Genomic DNA, 12665 nt, shown 5'->3' with positions numbered 1-12665 from the left:
GGTCTAGGTCTGGGTCCAGGGCCGGTTCGGACGTGCCGCTGGGTTTGGACTTCTGCCGCCTGGCTTTTTTTTCTCTCCTCAGGTGCAGATCAGGCGCAGCAGGATGCGGCGGCGCGGGTACAAGGCCAGGGGTGACTGATGAGCCGAAGACCGAAGTTTGAGGCGCGCAACTGTTGTTGTTGCTTGTGCTGCTGTGACTGCTGGTTTGTGGTTTGCGGTGGTGTGTGGGCTGCGGAAGTTGAGCCGAGGGGGTATCGATTCGACACGAGAGGTGAAGATTAAGAGCCGAGGGGTAGCTCTGGGAGGGGAGCTGCTGCTTGTCTTCTCTGCCGGGGAGGGAGAGAGCAGGGAGGAGCTTCGATGACAGGCGAGCACAGCTCTACTCTATTTACACCCGTCCGACCGAGAGGGACAGAAAGTGGGTGTCGGTGGTGGGGGGGTATGACGGTGGTGGATGCGAGTAGGTACGGATGGTTGTTGAGTGGTATCTTATGGAGGAGCACAAACAACGAAGCAAAGCAGCTGACAGCAACTACAGCAAGTATGGTAGAGAGCCAGCAAAAGAGGTGGAAGCACGGAGGACGAGAAGAGGAAGTGAGAGAGGACGGGATGAACTGGAAGCTTGAGGGACGAGGGGATTTATTGTAATCTGAAAGCTGGGAGCTTGTGAGCAGCTGTGTCAGGGCTCGCTCGATACATGTATCAATGGAAGGGCTGGTTCCCCCCGTCTTCACAACTCTGTTGTGCTTCGGCTGTAAGTAGATACTTCGTATAAGACTGAGATGTAGCAGTAGTCACAATCTCATGGTAGACAGCCCCTGGCAAACATTCTTTCGTCCAGAGTGCGTAACGGGCCATGATCTGTGATTAGTAGGTACACCCCAGCTTAGACCGAATAATGGCAGACAGAGATAGACCAGACCAGGCCAGGCCAGATCCATCCGCCCATGTCCACCGTCCACCCTCAGTCACAGTTCAGACCAAGCCAATCTTGGTGTTGCAGATGGCCGGAGTGACTTGCTCAACGGCAGGGAACCCGCGACGACGATGCTGTAACTGGAGACTGAAGGCTGGCGGCTGGAGCTGGGATTGAGTGACATGACAAGAAGAGAGACGGAGAGCGAGGGACTTGTCCACCCCTCGGTGTCATGAAGGAGGGAACCTTGTCTCCAGCTGCTAGCGCCAAAGTAAAGTATTTCTTGAGGGTCGTCTGTACCGGTGTACTTCCATGGATGCAATTCACAGCCAGAGATGCAAGAGGGACGCGTTGCAGACGCCGCTGGGACGGTGAAGATTTGGCTCAGACGGAGCATAGGATGGTGGTGGGATGGATGGATGGATGGATGGAGGGGAAGAAGAGGGGGAGGGGTGAGACCGCGGAACATGTACCAAGGTACCGAGGTACAAGGTACATCCATACCTAGATACCTAGGCAGGTATTCGTAGTTTTCCCCCCTTCCCTTCCTGCCCCCCTCGTCCACTGACACTCCTTGATTGTGGTAGCTGCCCTGTCTAGGACAGGAGCTTAGGCCACTCTGCGATGTAAGCTGCACTACTCAAACAGCCGCTTTGTCGCGGCAAGAAGGACGAGAAAAAAAGAGAAGGAGCCTCCAGAGAGTCCAGAGGGGGAAAGAAGAGACCCAAGAAAGTCACCCCCGAACGCTATTAGGTACGCGATATGCCAATCAACCACCAAGACGATGACTGGACCGAGAATGACATGCCATAACATGCAATGGAATGTCTCCCCGGCATTCGGCTTCTCGATGTTCATCTCCCATGTCCCCCACCTGACTGACGACAACGGCGGCATGGCATGGCTGATCCTCGCACTTGGGATGTCTGCAGTCCACCGCCTCGCCTTGCTGCCGTCCTTGGCATTAGGTTGAGACGGATGCAGAGCAATGTCACTCAAGTTCCATTTCCAAATGTCTTCAACTTGATGACTCCATCTTGAAGAGGAAAGATGATGGAAAGGCCCGACAACCTGCCAAGGATCAAGGTGCGACAGGTACCCGTATCCAGTATCCATACTGCGTAGGAAACGTCCATGGGAGACCAACCTGAGATGCTGATACCTCTTGGCTCTGCAATGCCCCCGCGAGAGAAACGCCGTGAGAGTCTGAGAAGAAGGACGCCTGCCCTGAGAATAGCAGCAAGACCCCCAATCCCCGCCCATCCCTGACCGAGATCTGTTTCCACCGGCTCCAGCCTCCGTCTCCGTTTATTAGGTCGTCTCCAGCCCGCCGGCGCCTTGACCGCAGCTCCTGAGACGATTGGTGAGGATAGCCAAGAGATCTACCTTCAACAGAAACGACCCCCAAAGAAACACTGTTATCTTTAGAATATGGAACAGCCTCATAGTGAACATGGCAAACCAGAAGAACCTCACGAGAGGCGTCTACCAGGACCCTCAAACACAAGGCCTGGATCTGAAGAATGCAGCTAGCAGTAACAGAAAATAAATAAATATTCTAAAAGTAAAGAAAGATTGGCGGGGTCGCAAAACACCGCTAGACCAGAGGGAATTGACCAACCAGAGCCTGCCGATACAAACAGCTCTACTCCGGTTGACTAACGGTTTCTCGAGGTGACTACTTCAGGACGGGGTTAGTGACATTGCCGGCATGACAAGTGCCTGCTGTCTGTCTATGGGCAACATGGGAAACAGCAGACAAGCACTGTCAACCGATACAAGCAATAAGTGCCTATGCTCGTTACGAGTTCTCAGGAAGCAAGACGGATTGGCACCGACAGCATCCTGTGCAAACAAATGCAAGTTAACAACTGGACTTGCCAATTCAATGAACATCAGTATGGAAAGCACCCCAGGTAGTAAAATGTACCTTGTACTTCGCGCCTGCCTTTTTTATCTTTTTTTGAAGGTAGGTACGGGTGGTGGCGCCTGTCACAAGGCAATACCGCAATTACCATGAGCAACTAGCGGCAGGCAGGCCGACAGCACTGCACCTCACTCTTTCCTTCCTCAGTGCTCTCGGCTTCCCTTCCACCCTCAGGTACCTTGTAAGTTACCTTACCCCAAGTTGCCGTCTACCATGTCACATCAACTCGTCAACTCCCGAAAGAAAAGCAAAACATTCGGCAAACTTCGCGATGCCACGAGCACTTCACGGCTTCACGAGAATAACCTCATGGGTCTTCCGGGCCTCTTGACTGCCGAAGCCGAGGATAACACGGCTTTGCGCCGTGTCCTTCGGGCGTCCGCGTCTTGGAACCAGCACCACTGCCACCAAATCACCACAACTACCGGCTACTCCCTTTTTGCTTCGGGACAACTCGACGCGATATCAGCCTTTGATGGATAATCTTTCACCTGCTCGTCAACTCGTCCCTGACCTTTTTCGCCCTTTCTGCCCCGCGGTCCAATCCATTGCACAATGCGGGGTGACTTTCACAGGGTTCATCCGTCCGGCGCGTCATGCTATACTCGTGCCCCTTTATCATTGTTCCCGAGGCGTGTGCTAGGTACCGCTTACAGCCTACGGCAACGAGAGAGCAAAGGAGACCGAAGATATCGTCGACCTCGGTTTCTTGCCCCGAGGGACATGGCGGCGGCTTGACGGGTCACGGCTGCGTGCCCAGGAACGACGACAAGGCAGGCCACGCCGACCTTGGCCCGGCCTGGCTATCCCACCTAGCCGCCAACCAACCTCCGCCCACACTTTTTGTTCTTCAATTAGGGGGATGGACATCACCACATGTGCAACAGGCCAGCAATACGTACGAGGCCACACGGGGGTTATGGAAGCGCACCACCCCCCAGACCCACCAGGTTCTTCTCAATCTTGACAAAACCACGCATTCCCATAAATTACTTGAGCGTTATTCCCGGTCCACTAGTCAGATCTCTCCCACTACCAACTCCAATCTCGCATCATTGGTTACATGAGTTATCTGGGCTGTCCTAGATTCCTAGACCACGTTCGGATCGACTTTACAACGTCTTTGAAAACGACAACGACGACGGAGGGTTGGAAACGTCAAATCAGTATAGATGCAAGTCTTCGCATCAGCCATCTGATTCTCGACTCATCACACCGCCAAGGTGCCATGCTGGATCTCACTTGCGCTGCAAGTTCAAGGGCGACTCGGCCAGATTATCCTACGCAGCTAAGCCCGGACTACTGGGTAACCTACGATCCAAGACTCTTGGCCCCCCATCTGCAACAAGGCTATTTTTTTTCTTTCCGTTTCCTCTTTCTGCCCCCCCCCCCCCCCAGATCGCGCAAGCACCAAAGCGGCGTTGGCAAGGCCGCAAAGCGCGAAGGAGCGAGAAAATTTGACATGAAATTTTGGAAATAAGCCCACCATGAGATGAGGATGACATTCAACCCAGATCTGGATACTCCGACCTCGGCTGGTCCGGCATTTGGGCATTCGAGCTTCTTGGTCAAAGAAACTGCGCACGTCTACTCACGGCGTATCTTCAGTCCGCCACCAAATCGGCGCGTAGATGTCGATGGTAATAGCAATTAGCGATGGCTTCATGACATGCTGCGACATTTATTTCACCTGGCTGGCCCCCCCTTTCCTTCTTTAGGAGGAAAGGGTCTGCCAGCTTGCGTGATCGGCCTCTGTGTGACTCTTCCACGTCCGGATATCACAGGTTATTTGAGGCATACGCCGTCTGCGTACCCGCCCTGCACCCCACGATTAATCACGCCGGACTCCAGCACATGCGCGGTCCCAAAAGCGAAGATGGATCTGCACTCGGCCGGCCGTCCGGCGAGATCTGCGGCCTGTCCAAGACTCCAAGTGCCAGCAGCGAGGGAGGGGAGTGGGGGTCATCATGTCGGTGCTCTCGCAGTTTCGGAGAGGGCCACCATGTCACCATGCCACCATGCCATGGTGGTGCCGTATACAGTATCCTCGACTCTCGCGGCTTTTTGGTCCAGAGGAGATGAGACGACACCCTATTTTTTGACTCATCGAATTTAGCTCACCCTGTACTGTCTCCGGCCCCGGCCCTGGCCCTTGAAACTATGCGCGATTCGCCCGAAATAGGAGGGCTCCGCTCCGCTCCGTCCGCCAGGGCCGTCAACTGAGGCCCAGAAGAGCGGTTGATTTGGATCCTTGATGCGCGGAAGAAGAAGACGATAGGAACTTTTTTTTTTTCTTTGGTTGTAAGGACTTTGAGAGTTCGGGTCAGAGCCCCGAGAACCGCTGGCCCACAGTCAAAGCACCGTCAAGACGACGACAGCCTCCGTGCCCATTTTCATTCGCCTGCGGCTCACCATTACTGCTACCCACCTTATTCAGGTCCATGTTGTAGTACCTTAGTCCAGGCTGCTTGCTTGGCTTGCGGTCCTTAACCCTTTGCTGCCAAGCACATCACTTTGACTTTTCACGATTCAGAGCTGCCACACTTGCCGGGTTCCAGAAACAGTTCGCTGTTCTATTCTACGACTTTGCGGGCCGCAATGAAGAGGCTCGTCCCCGAGTGTTTCCCCGGGGAATCAGGGTCCGTTTCCGAAAAGCAAAACAACAATGCAAGGTGATGGTACAGAACCGCCAGCTACCGTCCGCCGCGGCTGGGCAATGCCACGTTATGCCACGCTATGCTTTGCCGTGCTGTCGACGGGGATTCCTTCCCGTCAAGACCTTACCACAGCCGTGGGCTCATGACAAGCCCTCGGCGCTCTTTTCACATCAAACTCGAACATCCCCCTCTGCGTCGTTATTATGTTGGCGAGGGCCTTTCCACACCCAGCCAGCAAGTGTCTTCCGCCTCGTATCGCCCCCTTTCCAAGCTTCTCCCTCTCCCTCGAGTGAGGGTTCACACTTATTTGCCGACAGCCTCCTTGACCTTGGTCTCGACCTTGGCCTCGATGGCATCAGCCTTCTTCTGAACAGTCTCGAACGCGTCCTTGGTTGCGGAAGCCTCCTTTCCTCCCCAGTAGTTGTACTGCATGTAACGGTATCCCTGGGTAAGCTGGGCGCCCTCGTTGATGAAGTGGCACATGAAGAGGAGGTAGTTCTTGGGCGAGACGGCGAGGGAGTAGCGCATGAAGGTGGCAGAGTAGATGCAGAGAGCACCCGTCATCTGGCCGGAAATCCTACAAAAAGGAGATGGTGTATCAGCATCTTATCTTGTCCGAGGAAGCGGATAGCGGGGAGACGAGGAAGGATTCGACGTACAGGTCGGGTGACTTTTGGGTGTCCATGACAGCGGCCAGAGGGATACCAAAGTTAGAGACGGGGCCCCAGAAGTCTGTGGTGCATAACGGGTTAGCTTGCCGTCCAGAGTCCATCTTGAAGCTATCGCGAGCGGCCGGCACCGGAGTATCGTGGTCCGTAAGCGCCGGGGGTCTGGAGGGGGGCGGTCCGGCACGCCAATCGCGACGGATTCGTTCAAACGAGCTTCATCAATGATTGTCCGGGACTCGAGGATGCCATGCGATAGCTGGTGATAGCTTCAAGCAAGCTCCCTTTTCCCATTTGCTGTGTGGGATAATCCCCGCTAACTCCGGACAACGGAGCTGCGAGAGAAAGAAAAAAAATTCGAGCGCGGGCAAAAACGTACGGGTAGAGCAGACATAGTCCGACACAGGGTTGGACCTGATCTTCGCGTTGATCGCCTTGACAATAGCAGCCATTTTGAATATGGTGTTTGTGGTTTGGAAAGGGATTATCGTGAAGGGGCAATTGGCAAAGGTTGGTCGGAGAGTGGAAGAGGCGGCGGCGGACAGTTTTCCAGGTTTGGATCGCGAAATTGTTGAGAGGCAGAGGCGATGACCAAAGCTCATTCCTCCCTCTGCAGACAGACACTGCTGCTGCTGCTGCGGCGCTCCGAAATTTCGCGGGCGCGGACTGGACGTGCACTCTACGCTGGCACACTGTCTGGCACACTCCCGCGCACCTTAATCGGACGGGACGGGGACTCACAACGGGCGCCTCTTTACTGGCTATTACAGTGCTGGAGGTGCTGTGGCTTCCTTGCTCCCGGGAATAAAAGGTGGGCATCAAACGGAAATGGTAGAAAAGAAAGGGTCATGATTGGATAGAATTTTCCAGGTCCGTTTGGAGGAGGGAGATGAGCTGTGATGACTAAGGTTGCTTACCTCATATTTGAAGGTGAAGTGCGAACCTCGGAAGGATGAGGATGAGGTTGGTGAAAGCCATTATGCATGGTCAACTAAGGACAGAAAGACCTTGATGATTCTGGGGTACAACACTGCTGGGCATTTCTCGAGGTGTCCATCTTGCGTATACGAGAGATGATAGAGCCTCAAGGGGTGCTGTTTCCAATGCCGATTTTTGACCTTAAGGTGGTTGACGTGAAGAAGAATTAAGTGATTCATCAAATTGATTTGAAAACAAGAAAGAGAATACAACTCGTCCACCCCCCACCCACTTCCTTTGTTGTTGTTCTTTTGCTCCTGCTATCAGAGTAGCTCGAACAATCTTATCCGGAAGAGATAGGTAGTTCAAAGACAGCCAAGGAATCTAGACCAGGACTGCCGGAGTGGTGGATCGATGTTTGGACGGATCTCTGCGGACTGAGCCGAACATCTCGCATTGGAGCGGATGGAGCCGCGGACTAAGGGGGGGGGGGGGGGGGGGAGGCATTTACCACCTTATTTTTTTTATTCATTTTAACGGCCCCGCTTCCCAAAAGAAAATGGGGGAGGTTTTTCCCTGAAACATTTAAGTATTGTAAAAGATTTGAAAAAGGACCCTCCTTATGCGGGGGGAAATGGTGGTTCGGTGTTTGGGGAGGGTGGGGGTGGGGGGATGCCATTATCAGCCTAATTTTTGTAATCCATTTAACTGCACCGCATACCTAACAGATAATGGGGAAGTGTTTGCCTGATACGATTCAGTAATGTTAAAGATTTGGATAAGGTACCTACCTATGCTGAGGGAAATGGTAGATCTGTCGTTCGTGAGCGTGAAGGGTAGGTAGGCCATGGATCATGAAATTAGAGCCCCCCAATTTGACGCGATATCCGTCTCTCGTCTAGTCACTGGAGCCTGGCGCCTATGGAATCAGTTGTATGGGAGTCTTCCCCATGTTTGTATTGTAGATTGAGGGGAGCGGGTAAGGCTGACGGATTGGTGCGGATGCCGCGTGCGACCCCCCGTCCTCCTTTCTGCCAACATGTATCGGTTCTGCACCGCTTCGGTTTCAGGCTGTAGTTCGTTTACGAGATGCACATGTGCACGTTATTTTAAACAATAGCTTACATTCAGTCTAGACTCACAAAACCGCGGATGGAGGTGGAGGAACCCGGGGCGTGCCGGGGTAAAGGAAAACGCGGGGAAGAAGCGGGATGGTATTTCTCGGGGATACTTCGTGTGGAGTCCGGGATTGTTCGTTTGCGGGCTGACGCATGGTGAAGAAGGGGGGTCCGGATGAGATGGCTCGGGGTAGATCTGGGGTTTCGGGGTTGGCTGCTTTTCTGTTTTTGCTTTGGTCGCTCTTTGTTTCTTTGTATCTGCTGCCGTTGTTAGGGGATGGGACATCATCGGGTTCGCAGCCGGGGAGGTGTAAGTTTGGTAGATGTAGCTCGGGAGTGTACCGGCGGGTTCCCGGATTTTGTTCCGAGTAAGGTTGGGCAATGGAAAGGTGTCCATCTTGATAGACCATTCAAATTGAGAGTAAAGGTAAGTTTCTAAGTGATGTGTTTCTCTGCCGGGTTTGTGAGGTCCAGCTGGGTTGAGCACATGGTAGTAAATGCTCGTTGACCAGGGCTAGCTTGCTTGTGTTATCAAGGTATCAGGCATATTGTGAAGTACCTTATTCAACTAGGTTTCCCCACGAGGGTTCATCTGCCTATGCGTTATGATCTCGGTGGACCTAAAGATAATTCTCCATGGGGGCCAAACGTTCAGATGGTGATTTCGGGATGGGACATTCATACTGCTCTCTAATATCTAATATATCACAGAGCATGATCAATGGACCGTTATCTGTTGGCCTGTCACTTTCAAGGCCCGGTTTATCAAAGATTGTCAGATGAACCTGAACCTTCTCCTTCCATTATCAACTTTAAAAAAAAGGCAGAGAAACCTCACTTTACTTGTTATCTTCCACGTCAGGTCTATAAAGAGAATCTCTGCGCTTCAGCGGTGGTTTTCCAGAACACTACAACCTCAAGGGCCTCTTTAGCGCTAACCTGTGGCGGAATCAAGCTTATGGGGCATGATGAATTGGTGTTTAGTGTCTGATAGCAAGGCATCATGCGCAGTATCTCTCACAGATGTGTGCTTGAGGTTGAGGTTGGAAGCTGGAAGTCAAAGATCGAGAGGCTCTAGGTTCCATCTGCTTCGTCTCATTATCAGGCGAATACGTCGATAAGAATGACTTGCAGTTAAGGATGAAGGATTAAGAAGGAGGTGAAGCTGGCTTAAATAAGGTGGGAAATAAAGTGGGAAATAAGGTCACCTGAGCGAGCATTGCATTACTCTGCCAACAAGCTATGGCTTTGGCCAGGCCATCCTACCAATCCCCAGCAAGTGAGTGTACGTCAACCCCAGCCTTGGGGACCGTGGCAAGCCTTTTTGTATGACGCGAATGATTAGTAAGTAGAGTCTGAACATTCGCTCAACGATTTCAGACCTTGAGGTACTTAGTATAAAGGTCATTGCCAATAAATACGTTTTCACAAATATACTCCAGCCCCGTGTGAAGTCGAAGTTGTCAGCACATGGTTATACTAGGAAAGGCGATTGGGAAGAATGTTCTCCACGACTTTCCATCAATGTGTCACTTTCTCTTTAGCAGAATGGAACCACCATGTCAACACTTAAAATTGTTCCGTTTGCGTCCGCAGTTATTTGTTCTACGAATATAAAGCAAACCTGGCTGAGGAGTAGTACTAGAATTCTTTTTCTAAGAGGATGCTGTCGAAGCATCATGCTCTTGCTATGACGGTCGCAGGAATGCGATCAAGACGAACCATTTCGTTGGATTCCTCAGATATGGCCGGTAGGAAAGGGTTTTATTCATACATAGGTCTGGTATGCCGTGAATGAATCCGGCAGTGAATTATGCCTTTGAGCGCTGTTCGCGGCATCACGTAGTAATACTCAATAATTGAGAGGAGAGGCTGAACGTTAGCTTGTGAGCGTGATAGTCTTTCTTGAGTAGGTCCTTGGGATAGGGGTCTTGGGTTTATGCTATCTTGCCTTGATAAGACTTCGAGACTAACGACTATGAGGTTTATTATATGTCACTGCTTTTGTTATTTAAAGTCTTAATACCGAAGAATACCTAAGGGGAAAGATGAGTAGAATAAGGAGGAAAGACATGTAGAAAGAACTTAGTGACTTTGTCTGAAGTTACAGCTCAGAAGCTATGTAGACCTTTGTTTCTATTGTTAGCAGAAGAGCATTCATCTTGTCTCTAGTGTTCTAAGGATACCTAATACACCAAGGAAATCGTTCTCGCAGCGTTCTCGCAGCCTCGGCTCGCCATCGGCAGTGGCTGCCAGATTTCGAGAAGGCCCACACACGTCGACGGCCTCATCCCGTCTTCGCTCCTTCCCTCCCCAGCACCCCTCGCGTCAAACCCAGGCAGGCAGCTTGGCTTATATTCAGGTCCAGGTCGTCATTTATCTCGAGAAGTCAACGGATGGAGGATTTCGTAGGGGCGCAGTTCGATTTACGGACTGCGCACCCGAGCTTTTGCTTTTTCTACCCTCTTGCCCATTTTGATGTCTCCCATCCCACGAATGCAACTGACTAGGCAGCTTCTAATTGACCCGGAAATTACCTGCCCGGGGTCGAGCATCCTTTTGACGATATTGGGAGCAGCTATTCAAGGAAAGAAGCTGACGATCAATGTTGTTCACCGCATGGCATTATCTTCGTCTACTGTACTACGACTACACGATTCCGTAGACATCCTCTTCCATCACAGCTTGGTAGCGCCAGCATTGCCATCCACCTCACCAAACAGCGTCATGAAGGCACCGTGGACCTCGTCAGTCAAGTCGCTCGCCTGCAAGCTGCGGCCCTTCTTCAGGAAAGCACGCCTGGAGCATTCCTATAAGCAATCAGTCAGCCACTAATTCATCCATCATCTCAGCAACGAACACCCAACTTACCCTCGTGATAGCGCTTCCTCCAAAAGCAGCAAGCCTAACCAACTCATCCTCCTTGATCGCATCACCACCCCTATCCCACAACCCCTCAAGATACGCATGCCTCCACCCCAAAAACGTCGCTATCGACCCCGTAAGCGTATCACCCTGCCCACCACTCCTCTTCAACCCGCCCTGCAGATCAACAACCAACGTATCCCTCCCATTCGAAATAAAGTCCTTGGCCCCCTTCTGCACAATAGTCACCCCCTCCAACGCCCTCGCCAGCGCCTCGACCTTGGCCGTCTCCTTCTCCTCCCCACCACCACCCGCCTGCTCTTTCACCCTCCCCTCATCGACCTCGAGCGCCTTACAAAGCCGCGAGAACTCGACAACGTTGGGCGTCAACACGGCCAGCTCGTAGCCCTTTACCAGCCCGGGATCCTTCTGCACGACGAGCAGCGCGTCGGCGTCGAGGACCAGCGGGATCGAGCGCTCGCGGGCGGCGCGGATGACGCGCGCGACGGTCTCCTGCATCAGCGGGTCGCGGCCGAGCCCGGGCCCGATGACGAGAACGTGTAGGCGGGCGAGCATGTCGATGATGGGACCCGATATCTTCTCCGAGTGCGTTGCTGCGGCTTCCGCCGCGTCTGATGGGGTTTGGCGCATGAGGGGGTGGACCATCAGGTTTGGCGAGTATGTTTTGATCACTGAGGCCGCGCCGGGGGTGCAGATTACGTGGGACTGTGGTTCCGGTTCTCAGCTCAGTACATCATGAGGCATCCCGCGTTGCCCCGATGAAGCCGGGATGTGAGGGACCGGGGCCGGACAAGACTGGACTTACCATATCGCATCCTAGCCTGGCACTCGCCATGGCTGAAAAGTACGGCGCGCCCGTGTAATCGACACTGCCACCGAGAACAGCGACGCGGCCCAATTGTCCTGGTCGTAAAGTGTAAGTAAGAGAGAAGAGCTTCAACCATCACATCGGGACTTTGAACCATGCAATCACCTTTATGGAACTTCTCCAACATGGGCGGAATCATCCGCTGCACCCGGCTGAGAACATCTTTCGTTGCCGCAGACATTTCCGGAGTACTAGAGTCAGATGACATTATGAGGTTGTATTATTCACAGAGTACGGTTGAACTTGAGTAGTTGTGCGAGGGGCAATAAGTTAAGTTGACGTTGGGAGCTCTGACAGCCAGATGATGTCACCTGCCGACATCCCGTACTATTTGTGAGTTGACCCGCTAGGCGGCCGAGGCCGTCCTCAAAATCCGGCGCGCTCTCAAGGGCCCGCCGTCCTCCTCGCGCGTTCCGGGATGCTATTGGGAGTCCGGCAAGATGATTTGTGAGCGGCAGCTGACTACTTCAACGACGCGGTAGCTTGCCGTTAGTACAGTAAAGCGACTGAAATTTCACGATTCGCAGCCGAGCCTCGTCTACTTTGCTGTTCGAATTTCCAGACTACAACATATCACGGCGGAACAAATTACTGGGAACAGGTTCATGAAAGGACAAAAGGAATCGAGGGCGTTAATTGAGTCTTGAGCTCTATTTTACAAGTGGTTCGACTGGAGATCCTTCCCCAAATATCGCGTCCCCTGGTGCTTC

The 12665-nt window shown here is 52.7% G+C and overlaps 5 protein-coding genes across 5 annotated transcripts; 2 read left to right on the top strand and 3 right to left on the bottom strand.

Annotated features, from left to right (window-relative positions):
- Positions 1-278: 278 nt before the first annotated feature.
- CABS01_02241 (uncharacterized protein) lies at positions 279-941 on the bottom strand (the record flags this gene model as incomplete). The annotated part of the gene is made up of 2 exons (XM_060535619.1): positions 279-771; positions 886-941. 2 exons carry the CDS (start codon positions 939-941, stop codon positions 279-281), a joined length of 549 nt encoding a protein of 182 aa, XP_060395924.1.
- Positions 942-1700: 759 nt separating this feature from the next.
- CABS01_02240 (uncharacterized protein) lies at positions 1701-1889 on the top strand (the record flags this gene model as incomplete). Its single annotated transcript, XM_060535618.1, has 1 exon — positions 1701-1889. The coding sequence occupies one exon, from the start codon at positions 1701-1703 to the stop codon at positions 1887-1889; it is 189 nt and encodes a 62-aa protein (XP_060395923.1).
- A 1167-nt stretch (positions 1890-3056) lies between these two features.
- On the top strand, positions 3057-3326 carry CABS01_02239 (uncharacterized protein; the record flags this gene model as incomplete). The annotated part of the gene is made up of 1 exon (XM_060535617.1): positions 3057-3326. One exon carries the CDS (start codon positions 3057-3059, stop codon positions 3324-3326), a length of 270 nt encoding a protein of 89 aa, XP_060395922.1.
- A 2477-nt stretch (positions 3327-5803) lies between these two features.
- Positions 5804-6617, bottom strand: CABS01_02238 (uncharacterized protein; the record flags this gene model as incomplete). Its single annotated transcript, XM_060535616.1, has 3 exons — positions 5804-6077; positions 6160-6232; positions 6545-6617. 3 exons carry the CDS (start codon positions 6615-6617, stop codon positions 5804-5806), a joined length of 420 nt encoding a protein of 139 aa, XP_060395921.1.
- Positions 6618-10879: 4262 nt separating this feature from the next.
- On the bottom strand, positions 10880-12163 carry CABS01_02237 (carbohydrate kinase; the record flags this gene model as incomplete). Its single annotated transcript, XM_060535615.1, has 4 exons — positions 10880-11011; positions 11073-11792; positions 11893-11990; positions 12061-12163. The coding sequence occupies 4 exons, from the start codon at positions 12161-12163 to the stop codon at positions 10880-10882; spliced, it is 1053 nt and encodes a 350-aa protein (XP_060395920.1).
- Positions 12164-12665: the final 502 nt, after the last annotated feature.

Source organism: Colletotrichum abscissum (genome assembly GCF_030869225.1).
Source record: "Colletotrichum abscissum strain IMI 504890 chromosome Unknown Scaffold_4.1, whole genome shotgun sequence".
NCBI lineage: Eukaryota > Fungi > Ascomycota > Sordariomycetes > Glomerellales > Glomerellaceae > Colletotrichum > Colletotrichum abscissum.
Note: the sequence above shows the minus strand (reverse complement) of the source record. Positions and strands in the feature narration are given on the sequence as shown.